The 13,293-nt window shown below is 32.5% G+C and overlaps 1 protein-coding gene across 4 annotated transcripts; it reads left to right on the plus strand.

The window, feature by feature from the left end:
- Nucleotides 1-397: 397 nt before the first annotated feature.
- LOC129301633 (ABC transporter C family member 3-like) lies at nucleotides 398-6,628 on the plus strand. 4 transcript variants are annotated; one of them, XM_054940202.1, is made up of 11 exons: nucleotides 865-912; nucleotides 1,001-2,854; nucleotides 3,090-3,176; nucleotides 3,272-3,922; nucleotides 4,118-4,282; nucleotides 4,460-4,754; nucleotides 4,837-5,051; nucleotides 5,186-5,491; nucleotides 5,660-5,723; nucleotides 5,815-6,054; nucleotides 6,158-6,628. In XM_054940202.1, the coding sequence occupies exons 2-11, from the start codon at nucleotides 1,061-1,063 to the stop codon at nucleotides 6,265-6,267; spliced, it is 3,927 nt and encodes a 1,308-aa protein (XP_054796177.1). In that variant the 5' UTR covers nucleotides 865-912; nucleotides 1,001-1,060; the 3' UTR covers nucleotides 6,268-6,628. The 4 variants fall into 4 exon arrangements, with proteins under 4 accessions (XP_054796175.1, XP_054796176.1, XP_054796178.1 ...); XM_054940200.1 differs by having other exon boundaries at nucleotides 398-2,854; XM_054940201.1 differs by lacking the exon at nucleotides 3,090-3,176 and having other exon boundaries at nucleotides 398-2,854.
- Nucleotides 6,629-13,293: the final 6,665 nt, after the last annotated feature.

Below are 13,293 nucleotides of genomic sequence, written 5' to 3' on the forward strand. Positions count from 1 at the left end.
TTGTCTGTGCACTGCATGGACTGTGTAACAAATTTGGACACTTTATTTATACACCGGCTCCAATATTGCCATTTCCTTGAGACTGTTTTGATCCCCAACGGACATGTTGTGGCCTGTGGGTGCTCGAGGATAACAATTCCGTCTATAACTATAATTAATTTAGGTGATTTCTTTTCACAGTTTTCAGTCAACATTTTTATTTTAAAATATAAAATAATTTTTTGCGGTCTTGGATCTCCAATATCATTCTTAATGGTTCCCACCAATATTTTTAAATGAGTTTTGAGTTGATTTTCGTTTTGGTCGTCTTCTTCCTTGGACGCCACGTTAACCTGCCTCAAAATCAATCTCTCTCATCTTTGACTCTTTTCCTCAATCTCTCCATTTGTAAGCTCAAATCATGTCCATTCTCAACCTCTTAGAACCATCAACAGAGCATGAACCACTGAATTACCTCAAGCACCCCCATTTCAGAAAAAAGCTCCATTTCTGAATGTTCCTTCTTTGACGATCAACTTATTCAATGGCGTTTGTTTTGGTGGGTTTTCTCCAAAATCCCATTTTCTCGCACTTGGCTTCTGCTTCTCTCCACTTAGCTTTATTACTAGTGTTTCTTGTCTCTTGGGCGTGGAAAAAGATTTCCCTGGGTACGAGAGATGATTCCAAAGAGAAACTTAAGAGCACTCAGTATAAGAGGACTCTGTTTTGTAGTCTTGGTGTTTCTGCATTTAACCTTGTCCTGTTTCTACTCTATTGCTTATATTGTTATGGACATGATTGGTCTGATGAAAAGTTGGCGACCCTTTTGGATATGGCGCTTAAATCAGTAGCTTGGGGGATTGTTGGTGCTTCTTCGCACACAGGATTCTTCAATTCAGGTGAAAGGAGATTTCCAATTTTCTTCAAAGCTTGGTGCGCTTTCTACCTCCTTATTTCATGTTACTGCTTTATGCTGGACGTTATTCTCCATCTTAAACACTTTTCAATACCACTTCTTCAGTATTTAGTTTCTGATGGCGTCTCCTCCTTTGTGGGTGTATTCTTTTGCTACGTGGTGCTTATGGTGAAAAATGAGAGCGAAGACATCCTTCTTCGAGAACCTCTTTTGAATGATGATACTGATGTTAGAAATTCACCAGAGTCAAATAAGACCAAGGGGGAGGAAACTGTTACTCCTTACTCTAATGCTGGAGTTTTCAGCATTCTTAGCTTCTCTTGGGTGGGTCCTCTGATTGCTGCTGGCAGAAAGAAGACTTTAAACCTCGAGGATGTCCCACAACTAGCTACTTGTGATAGTGTAGTTGGAGCTTTTCCAGCTTTTAGGAATAAACTTGAGGATGAGTTGGGTACATTAAAGAGAGTAACCACAATTAAGCTGGTAAAGTCATTAATACTCTCATCTTGGGAAGGTATATTAGCAACAGCTATTGTTGCACTTTTGAACACACTGACTTCTTACGTTGGTCCATATCTCATTGACACTTTTGTTCAATACCTCAATGGCAAACAAACATTTAAGGATGAGGGATATGTACTGGTGGCCGTGTTTTTGGCAGCAAAGCTTATAGAGTGTTTGTCACATAGGCAATGGTTCTTTAGGTTGAAGAGAGTTGGAATAAAGATCCGAGCACTGCTCGTGACGATAGTCTACAGTAAAGAGTTGACCCTTTCAGGTCAGTCCAAGCAAGGCCACACAACTGGTGAAATAATCAATTTCATGACAGTTGATGCTGAAAGAGTTGGAGACTTTGCTTGGAACATGCATGATCCATGGATAGTAATTCTGCAAGTAGCATTGGCCATGTTTATTTTGTATAGAAATCTCGGGATGGCTTCGATTGCAGCTTTTATTGCAACTGTTGTTGTAATGTTCACAAATGTTCCTTTTGCGTCATTGCAAGAAACATACGAAGACAAGTTGATGGAGTCAAAGGATAAAAGAATGAAGGCCACATCTGAGATTTTAAGGAATATGAGGATTCTAAAACTACAAGGATGGGAAATGAAGTTTCTGTCTAAGGTTATTGAACTGAGGAACACAGAGCAAAGCTGGTTAAGGAAAGATGTCTATACTTCAGCCATGATCACTTTTGTCCTATGGGGTGCCCCCGCATTCGTATCTGTGGTTACATTTTGCACTTGTATACTCATGGGGATCCCACTTGAATCAGGAAAGATCTTATCTGCGATTGCAACATTTCGAATGCTTCAAGAGCCAGTATATAGGCTTCCAGAGACAATTTCCATGATAGCACAAACTAAGGTATCTTTAGAGAGGATTGCATCATTCCTTCGTCTTGAAGAGCTGCAGTGTAATGTTATAGAAAAGATTCCAAAGGGTAGATCTAACATAGCTGTTGAAGTAGCCAATGGTAATTTTTCTTGGGACTTTTCATCTCCTACTACAACGTTAAAAAGTATAAATCTCACAATCCTTCAAGGCATGAGAGTTGCTGTTTGTGGTACTGTTGGTTCAGGCAAGTCTAGTCTAATATCTTGTATTTTGGGAGAAGTTCCAAAGATATCAGGAAACTTAAGAGTGTGCGGAACTAAGGCATTTGTTGCTCAGTCTCCATGGATTCAAAGTAGGAAGATCGAAGAGAATATATTATTTGGTAAGGAGATGGATAGGGAAAGATATGAGAAGGTTCTTGAAGCATGCTCCCTGAAGAAGGACCTTGAAATTTTGCCATTTGGTGATCAGACTATTATTGGAGAGAGGGGAATCAATTTGAGTGGTGGACAGAAACAGAGAATACAAATTGCACGGGCTCTTTATCAAGAGGCTGATATATATCTATTTGATGATCCCTTTAGTGCTGTGGATGCTCATACGGGATCCCACCTCTTTAAGGTAAATTATTCATTATGATCAGTTTGTTTGTCATATAGGATTACATTTTAAGGTATCTCGTTGTGATAATTTTTTTTTCACCATGTGCAAAATATATTTGGCTATTCTAACTTGTATATTATATAGTTTTCAATTCTTATTGGTACCATTTTCAAACTTGATTCTTTAAATTGACAACGCACTTGTTAAAATTTTTTTAGTTTGTTAGCTCTTTCATTATTTTTATATATGGCAGGAATGTTTACTTGGCCTTTTAAGTTCGAAGACAATTATTTATATCACTCATCAAGTAGAGTTCTTGCCTCCAGCTGACCTTATCTTGGTGAGTGATTCTCAAAATTTAATCCTCGTCAATTTAAAAAGAAATTTCATTGTCTAGCATTCATTAATCTTTTTCTTATCATATCTTGTGTTTAGGTCATGAAAGATGGGGAAATTACTCAATGTGGAAAGTATAATGATTTACTTGACTCTGGGACCGACTTCATGGAGCTTGTTGGAGCACATAGAAAAGCTTTGTCTGCACTTGATTCATTTGATGGAGGGGAAGCGTCTGATAAATTATGTGCAAGAAGTAGAGAAGTAAATATTTCTAATGCAAAAGTTACAAATGAAAAAAAGGAAGATAAAGATAGGCAAATTGGAAAAACAAATGGTGTAGTTGAACCAAAAGGTCAGCTCATTCAAGAGGAAGAAAGGGAGAAAGGTAGAGTTGGGCTTTCAGTCTATTGGAAATACATCACAACAGCATATGGAGGAGCTCTTGTACCATTTATATTGTTGGCTCAAATTCTGTTTCAACTTCTTCAAATTGGAAGCAATTATTGGATGGCCTGGGCAACTCCCATTTCATCAAATGTAATAGCACCTGCTGGAACCTTTATGCTTATGATTGTCTATGTTGCTTTGGCCATAGGAAGTTCTTTCTGCATCCTTTCCAGAACAATGCTCCTTTCTACTGCGGGTTATAAGACTGCAACTCTACTTTTCAACAAAATGCACAATTGCATTTTCCGCGCGCCTATGTCATTTTTTGATGCCACTCCAAGTGGAAGAATCATTAGTAGAGTACGTAGAAGTGTGGACATGCCACTGTTTTTCTTCTTCTTCCTATAAGCTCTTAATAGTATTAAGATGTCATATTCTATGAAGTTTAAATTTAAATGTTATATCACTTAAATCAACAACCTCCTTCATCTTGCTGGTTTTATTCAATAGCTTGGGTCACTTAAATCTTTCTATTTCCTCTTTGTTCTCTTTCAGGCTTCTACAGACCAAAGTGTATTGGATACAAACATTCCTTATAAATGTGGATCATTTGCATTCTCTTCAATTCAGCTTTTAGGAATTATATTAGTGATGTCTCAGGTTGCATGGCAGGTTTCCATCATCTTCATACCTGTAATATCTATGAGCATTTGGTGTCAGGTATCTTGCTTAAATCATGCCATCTTCCTCAATATAAGCTTCCATATATTTCCAATACATTCCTCTATTGTTGTTTTGCATAGATTATGCCCTAATCTGCTAACTATAATTTGAATGTTTCTGTTTTATCATGACATAGATTGACTAGCTATGTCTTACAAACTTGTAATTATGCAGCAATACTATTTACCAACATCTCGAGAACTATCACGGATACTTGGACTTTGCAAAGCTCCAATTATTCAACACTTCTCTGAAACAATTTCAGGAGCAACAACTATCAGAAGCTTTGATCAGGAGTCAAGATTCCAGGAAACAAATATGAAATTGGTGGATGAGTATTCTCGTCTGAATTTCAATATTGCCGGCACTATGGAATGGCTCGTCTTCCGCTTGGATATGTTGTCTTCAATCACATTTGCTTTTTTCTTGATATTCCTGATATTTATGTCCAAGGGAGTGGTAGATCCAGGTAACTAATTCAATTTTACCATATTAACCAATTGATAACTTGTATATGAATTGTTTACTTCTTTTGTTTCATATATATGAAGGCATTGCTGGATTAGCTGTTACATATGGACTTAACCTGAACTTGTTACAAGCTTGGATGATGGTGGATCTTAGCAAAATGGAAAATAAAATTATATCAGTGGAGAGAGTATTACAGTACACTTGCATTCCAAGTGAGCCTCCCCTTGTAATAGAAGAAAATCGACCTTATCTTTCATGGCCTTCACATGGAGAAGTTGATATTATTGATCTACAGGTACTCTCTGTCTTTTTTAAGGGTTGGAATTTATCTTCAAATGGATGGATTATGCCATATAAAAGATTGTTTTTGTCGATGGATTCAACATTATGTTTATAGTAACGGTAAAGATGTTCATGCACATAATGAAGGTTCGTTATGCCCCACATTTACCACTTGTATTGCATAGCATAACATGCAAATTCCACGGAGGAATGAAAACTGGCATAGTAGGGAGAACAGGAAGTGGTAAAACAACTCTCATACAAACACTTTTTAGGATCATTGAGCCGACTGCCGGGAAAATTGTGATTGACGGAATTAATATCTCGTCAATTGGACTTCATGATTTGAGGTCCAGGCTTAGCATTATTCCTCAAGATCCAACCATGTTTGAAGGCACAGTGAGAAGTAATCTAGACCCTTTGGAAGAGTACACAGATGAACAAATTTGGGAGGCAAGTTTGTTATACATACATACATACATATATATATTGGTATATGTCAAGCTTGTTATATTTGTAAAGCACACATTCACACACACAAACATCAAGTCATGTTCCAATAATTAAATTTGTTTCTGTTTCTTGATTTGGCTTTGCCTTCATTGACTGACATGCTCTTAGGCTTTGGATAAGTGCCAACTTGGAGATGAAGTTCGAAAGAAAGAAGGAAAGCTGGACTCTGCAGGTTTGTCTTATTTTTCTTCATCACAAAGACACATTATACAATTTCTGATCCCAGAAATGAAAACTAATTGCTTTTGTGAAAATGGGTGTAGTTAATGAAAACGGTGAGAATTGGAGCATGGGTCAGAGGCAATTGGTGTGCCTTGGTAGGGTGCTACTTAAGAGAAGTAAGGTGTTGGTGCTTGATGAAGCTACTGCTTCGGTTGATACTGCCACTGATAATTTGATTCAGCAAACTCTTCGACAACACTTCTCTGACTGTACTGTCATTACCATTGCACATAGAATAACTTCTATTCTTGACAGTGATATGGTTTTGCTTCTTAATCAAGGTCAGCTAAGTTGCTTATTCTTCTTCTTTGAACTTCTCTAGTTTCTATACTTTGATATGCTTTAATTCTCTTTTTCATATGATCTCTATGGATACTGATACAGGACTCATTGAAGAGTATAACTCACCAGCAAAATTGCTAGAGGACAAGTCATCTTCATTTGCTCAACTTGTTGCAGAATATACCATAAGATCCAAGTCCAGTTTAGAGTGATGGTCTTATCACTGAACAAGACGAGGCAGTTTCCAGATGATGACGAGAATTTGAGGAAATCAGCCAAACACAATGAATTGGTTAATGTGAAATTTGTTATGACTCAATTAAATAATGTTAACCTTCTATGGCTGTTTGTATTGTTTTTTATTAGGCTGTTTATTTAGAGCAATGTATGTATGGAAAGCTAACACTTATGAAAGATAGAAAGAAGATAATTATTTGGAATACTTCATAATAATCATCAGTTGTTGAAGTCGTATGTATTCTTCCCTTCGTCGTTTAGGGGAATAAAAATTAGTTTGTGTAATTGTAATATAGTTAAAAATTATCACTTAATTTATTATTTGTTTTGATTCAACTTTGTGAATCATGTGATTATTTTGAATGAGTTTTCTTAGAATCTTTGAACAATCATTACCAATTAGTAGTGGAAAAAAAAAATGGTCGGAAGAATTACCACCAAATCTGGGATTAGGTACAACCCACCTTTTTGATTCTGAGCTCCCCCACCCCCCCCCCAAAAAAAAAAAAGTCATATAATTTGGATTGCTTTATTTAAAATTTAACCTTATCATTCATACCACCTTACTTTGGGTCTCCTTTTAAATTTAAAGTAATGATATTTGAGTGTTTCAACCAAAAAAATAATAATAATAGTAATAATAATAATAATAATAATAATAGAGAGAATTTCACTTAGGGCTTGCTAAAAAGACATTTGCAATTAAAGCCTAAAATATTTTTAAAAAAACACTACATGCCCCCTCGTAATTAAATTTTGTGTGTCAATTACTAAAATGATATGTTCCATTAAAAAAAGCAAGAATGACAAAGAAGTTTAAAAAGGATTAATTAATTCAAGTTAAATTTTAAATGTTAAATTTTAAGAATTTACAACTTAATTTTTCAATTTTACAACTTTATTATGATGAATTTGTAACCTGTATTTTAAATTTTAACAGAAAAATATTTTTTTTAATCTTCAATTATGTTAAAATTTAAAAAATAAATTATAAATTTATTACAATGCAGTTACAAAATTAAAAGATTTAGTTATAAATTTATAAAGTTTAACATTTTGTACCTAATTTGAATCACCTCTTTGTCATTCTCCCTTGAAAAAACTTGCATTGTCATTGCTAGGAAGACTGCTACTAGTAGCTAGGGGAGGTTTGATCACATAGTCTTTTGGTTCACCAAAACAAGTTATTGTTCAAATCTTAACAGCTTAATTACAGGGAATTAACAAAAAACTCTTCTGACATAAATAAAGTTTATAAAAAGGCTTCAAAACTAAATTTACAACACAGATATATGATTTAGCATGGTATTAAATATTTAAAAAATTGATTTCAATTGAATTGAAATATTGGACTAGTTGGAATATTTGCATATTTGCTGTCTATTCCTCTTTTTAGGTGTAGAACAGGGGGTTAGGGGGAAAACAAACTAAATATTTTAAAAACTAGATTTTAGACTGGTTGTGATAATAACCAGATTAAAAGTGTAATTTCCAAATAAATTATGGTCACAAACAATTTAGAAACTCACTTATTCTAGACCAATTATGGCAATAATTGGTTTAGAACATTCTACTTTATCTGAACAAACAATTTGCGCCTTGGATAATTTTTTTGAAAAAAATGTTTTCCACACATATACTCAAATTCAATACTTTATGTTTAGGAGGTCATAATTAATTCATTCCACTAAATTAATACTGGTTGTAGAACTGTTTTAGCAATTCCGTTTTACCAAGTTTAAAAAATATTTTTTATGCTAGTAAAAGGAAATGATAATAACAAAATAAAATAGGGTTAATGAGCAAAATAACCCTTAAAGTATTGCCTTAAAAGTACCTTTAACCCTAAACTTTTAAATTGTACAAAATAAATCCTAAACTTTGAAGTATCAACCGTTAAAATTTATTTTGTTATAATTTAAAAATTTAGGGTTTATCTTGCATATTTTAAAAGTTTAAGGTTGAAAGCGTTTTTTCGACAACATTTCAAAATTTATTTTGCTCATTAACCCAATAAAATAATAAGAACAAAAAACCGAACACTATTTGCAAAGATCTACTGGCGTATATTTTACTTTTATGTTGATCTTGTCAATTTTTTTTTTTTGACTGAGTAGAAATGTATAAATTGACTGAGTAGTTTTATATACATAATGAGTAATAATGACCTTGCGCTGATGATGGCCTTTGCATGGCGATAACATCACAATTAGTTATCATTTTGCTATCTGGTGTTGTCATTTTTTAAAAAAGAAATATGCAGTGATGTTATTTTAATTTACTCAATTATTAATAGAGTTTATGATATTTAATTATACTGTGTGTCAATTTTGTATAATTCTTTTTTTTAATATTGTATTTTAATCAATAGCTATGTGTAAAAAATTGAAGTTGACCCAAAAATTTTAGGTCCTTGCTCTGTGTGTGTGTGTGTGTATTCACTCACCTACTTTGGACATTTTTTTTTTTGGCCAACTACCAACTTTGAGTATTTAATCTCCTACCAATTAAAAGTGCAGCTGTGCAGTTTGATATTTTTATAAGCTTATTGGCAGCATTTTATTTTAAAATGTAATATTTTATTCACTAACATGGGATGGGAAACACATGTGAAGGTGCCTCTCAATTTTTATAAAGGACTCTCATTTACTATCAGCACTTTAATTAAGTACTTAAATTAGTGCGTTAATTTATTGAGTTATAATAATAGATATAAGGCTATTGACTAAGACTATTTTTTTTCCCGTTATATTTATAAATCACTTTTAACATATCTTACTAGAATTAATGATAATCTTAAATCTTGTCTAATGACACAACCAAGAGCAGTTAAGGAAGAAACTATTAGCAAAAAATCTGAAAGATTAGAATACTACCTCAAATACAAACACTTTATATGGTGTATCTTATCTAATGCTATTGCAACTATTGAAGCTTTAGCTAAGAGGAAATGATGGCTAGAGATGGTAATTTGGGAGGAGAGTTAAGTTTATTTGAATCAGATTTAAAGTATATTATCCTCTTAAAAAATTTTATATAGTCAAGCTTAACTCTAATATTTTTTGATCGAGTTTGGATAGGCCCAAAAGGCTTAGCTAAAAATACCAACTCTATTTACATATAGAGTCAAAAATTCTAACAGTCATCTTATTTGCGTCAGTCTTAATTTGGGTCAAGTTTATTTGAATCGATGTAAAGTATCATACCCTCTTTAAAGAAGGTATATAATCAATCTTGATCTTAATTTTTTTTAAACAGATTTTGGTGAACCTGTTGAATTTGTCTTGAATTACTGACTCTTTCAGTAGCATACGAGAATATGTCCAATCTGTGATGTAGTCATTGAATATTTGTGCTTCCTCTGCAATTGGTCAAGTACATTTGGTTTGGTGGTGAGCCAACTTTTCGAATTAATCCGTTTGGTTTGGTATTGCACATGTGTTGGTTACTCTGGATTATTTGGAGTCCAACAGGAATGAGGAGGTGATTATCATGGATATTCCTATGATACTTACCTTCAAATTCCCACCTCTTGGCTACCTAAAAATTATTCTCTTTATTTAAAAATATAAATATTTTTAATTAAATTATATCCTATAATAAAATAATTAATTTTCTTCAAACTAACATATCTTTTTATATTTATTCTTATTTAATAAGGTATTTTACTTTAAAATAAACATAAAGTAATTTATTTATCGTGGGCACTTTTTAAAAAAAGCATATTAATTATATCTTAAAAAAATAAAAATATTTAATATATTTGGCATTATTTGCAAAAATCATTTTTTCAGGGGGGACTTTGTATGGGCTTTTGTGGAAAATAATTTAGGGTTAATAACTGAATAGAACCTTGAACTTTTGCTCAAAAATTATCTTCAACTTTAAACTTTTAAAACATATAAAATAAATTATAAATTTTTAAATTTATATTAAAATAAACTATGACTGTTAACTTTTTTAATACTATTACTGCCCACGCAGATACTATAACAGTTAGGGTTAAATTTATAGAAAAATAAATGCTGAACAATAGTTGTATGGACAGTAACGATATTAAAAAATTAGCAGTTGGGATTTACTTTGCTATAAATTTAAAAATTTATAATTTATTTTATATATTTTAAGAATTTAATATTTAGGATGATTTTTAAATAATAATTTAAAATTTTATTTACTCATTAGCTCAAAAATTTAGTCCCTCTTTCGGCTTTCAAAGCTCTAGCGCTAAACTAAAGAAATGACTGATGTTAGCAGCAACTTTGAAGAGTGACAACGTCATTGTGGAAAAAGATTGCTTGGCGCTTGTTGACTGTGTATGTGAGAAACGCGTTGATTTAAGTGAATTGTCGAAGATGGTATCGACTTCGTTATCTCTAATGTTGGCATTTCTCTTCCTTTCATTCATTAATAAAAATACTTTTTAAAAAATAATAAATACACCTTAAAAAATTAAAATATTTATATTTTTTAACATTTAACTTGTCAAAAAATATTTTATATTTTTAAATAAAAAAATTTGATTAAATAAATATTCAGGATTTTATCATATAATAAATGAAATCATATGCTTTGCTTGAGATCAAAATAGTAAAATTTGGTGCAAAATGCTTTCAATTTTTTTTTCTCCCATTTCATGTACAGATTACATATTTATATTTCCCTATGTTCCTATTGTCACCCATGAATCAAAATCAGACGCATTTATTGTCATTGATTTATCCGACCGCTCAAATGCTTTCAAATTCACGAAACTTTAGGGAATGAATTTTAGAAAATTTTGATCTTTTTACAAATTAATATTCCCTCCATTTAATATTATAAAACATCTTTAATTAAATCAATTCCTTCAATAAGTTATTTAATTATCTTTAAAATTATACCCTTTGTTCATGCTTACCTTTATTTTATTGGGTGTCTTAATTGAAAAAAATTATTAATTACATATTTAATTAAGAGTTAATGAGTAAATAGAATCATGAACTATTACTTGAAAATCGCCCTAGACCCTAAACTATTAAACTATGTAAAATAAACTCTAAAACTTTTAAATTCATAGCGAAATAAACTCAAACCGTTAACTTTTTAGCACTGTAACTGTTTATACAGGTACTATTTACAATTTATTTTTTTACGAATTTAACCCTAATTATTACAGTACTTGCATGAATAGTTATGGTGTTAAAAAGTTAATGGTTAATGTTTATTTTATTATGAATTTAAAATTTAGAATTTATTTTGCATATTTTAAGAGTTTAGGGTCCAGAGTAATTTTTGAGCAAGGGTTCAGAGTTCTATTTACTCATTAACCCTTTAATTAAGGTATTTTGGAATAAAAACTCATTAATTACCCTTTAAAAAACTTAAAATACCTTATATATTTGAACATTTTATCTCATAAAAAATGCTACTCACTCCGTTAAAAAATATAAAGTATTTTATGATAGGTTAGGTGTTAAAAAAATATAAGGTATTTTTATTATTTTAAAGTATAATTATTACCTTATTTTTTAAAAATCTTTATTAAATAATCACTTTATATTTATTTTTATAGTAAAACACCTGATTATATAAGGTGAATATAAAAATATAGTGTTAGTTTAAATACAAGTAATTATTTATTGAGAGATGAGATTTAATTAAAATTTTTTTACATTTTTTTAGTGTAAGAAAGATATTATAAATTTTTTAGTGGGTACAATGAGCAGGTTTGTCCTTTTAAAAAAAAATAAAAAATAAAAATTACAATAGACGAACCAAAGCTTGACAAGATCAATTAACTAACAACATAAAAGGAACAAGAAGAAGAAGGAAAAATAAACTATTCAAATGGTTTCTCTTTTTTCATTCTTTTCTTTTGATTTAGTCAATGTAAATGAGTAATTTTACATATTGAATTATTCACATCAAAGGACCAAGGAGGACTGCAGAATATTTTCTCTATCTGGCGGGACTTGGCTATATTTTTATTTACTCTAGAGGACCTAGTGTGATTTTCCCTTTGAAATTCTATATTTAAATTTAAAAGAAACTTGAAAGATGTCGGCAATTCGTTTCTAGTCAAAGTCGACGGCTTGAATGACAAACTTCCATTGGAACTAGACAATTAACGCCAATTGGGATTGTAGCATTGATAACAACAAGATCAAATGGTTGAATTTCATCGAGACAGAACTGACGATGATAACAGGGACCAAAAGGCTAATTTCCACCTAGAACAAATTGACAGCAAGAACGATGAACTTCCACAAGATCAAATTGACGGTGATGACTGGGACCAAATGGCCGACTTCAACTAGGAGGCGACTGATATTAGATCACTCTTGTCGATCGAGATTGTAACTACAACTAGGATTGAATAACTGACTCCTACCATGAATAGGTTGACAACTTTGATGAGGATTGGAATGGAGACTTCGACTGACATTGAATCGCTGACGATCCAATCATGGTTAGTACTAGTGGTCTAATCTTAGTAGCAAGAGGCCATCCAATCCCAGTCAACATATGTCGCTCGATCTTGATGAAAGTCAGCGATCCAATCCCAATTATCATTGTCAGTCCAATCCTAATGGAAGTCAGCCATTAGGTCTCGTTCATCACTGTCAGTCCAGTTTCGGTTGAAGTTGGCCGTCTAGTCCTAGTCATCATTGTTGGTTTGGTCCAGGTGAAAGTCGGCCATCTGATCTCGATCATTGTCATTGGTTTGTTCCCTATAGAAGTCAATTGTTCAATCTCAATCACCGTCACGGTGCAGTCCTAGTAGAAGTCAACCCAGTCAAAGTCGAGGCCTGTTTGAGTCATCTTCAATGGTTTAATCTGGTAGAAGTTGGCCATTCGGTCTAGGTCGATGCTGGTGGTTTGGTTCCAACAAAAGTCAAGTGTCTATTATAAATTGTCACCTGCACTCCAATCCCCATTGATGCAGGTAGTTCGATCCCAATGAAAGTCGGCCATCTAGTCCCAACTGACACCGGTGGTGCAATCCAAGTTGGCTGCAA

The sequence above is a fragment of the Prosopis cineraria genome, unplaced genomic scaffold, assembly GCF_029017545.1.
Source record: "Prosopis cineraria cultivar Desert tree isolate PC_DT_omini unplaced genomic scaffold, ASM2901754v1 PC2, whole genome shotgun sequence".
Classification (NCBI taxonomy): Eukaryota; Viridiplantae; Streptophyta; class Magnoliopsida; order Fabales; family Fabaceae; genus Prosopis; species Prosopis cineraria.

What these genes read in the sequence shown, in the direction of transcription:
- LOC129301633 (XM_054940200.1), top strand. Translation starts at nt 524, where the DNA reads ATGGCGTTTGTTTTGGTGGGTTTTCTCCAAAATCCCATTTTCTCGCAC. An exon ending in CTCCAGCTGACCTTATCTTG is followed by an intron (nt 3,177 to 3,271) that starts GTGAGTGATTCT and finishes TCTTGTGTTTAG; the next exon opens with GTCATGAAAGATGGGGAAAT. An exon ending in CTATGAGCATTTGGTGTCAG is followed by an intron (nt 4,283 to 4,459) that starts GTATCTTGCTTA and finishes GTAATTATGCAG; the next exon opens with CAATACTATTTACCAACATC.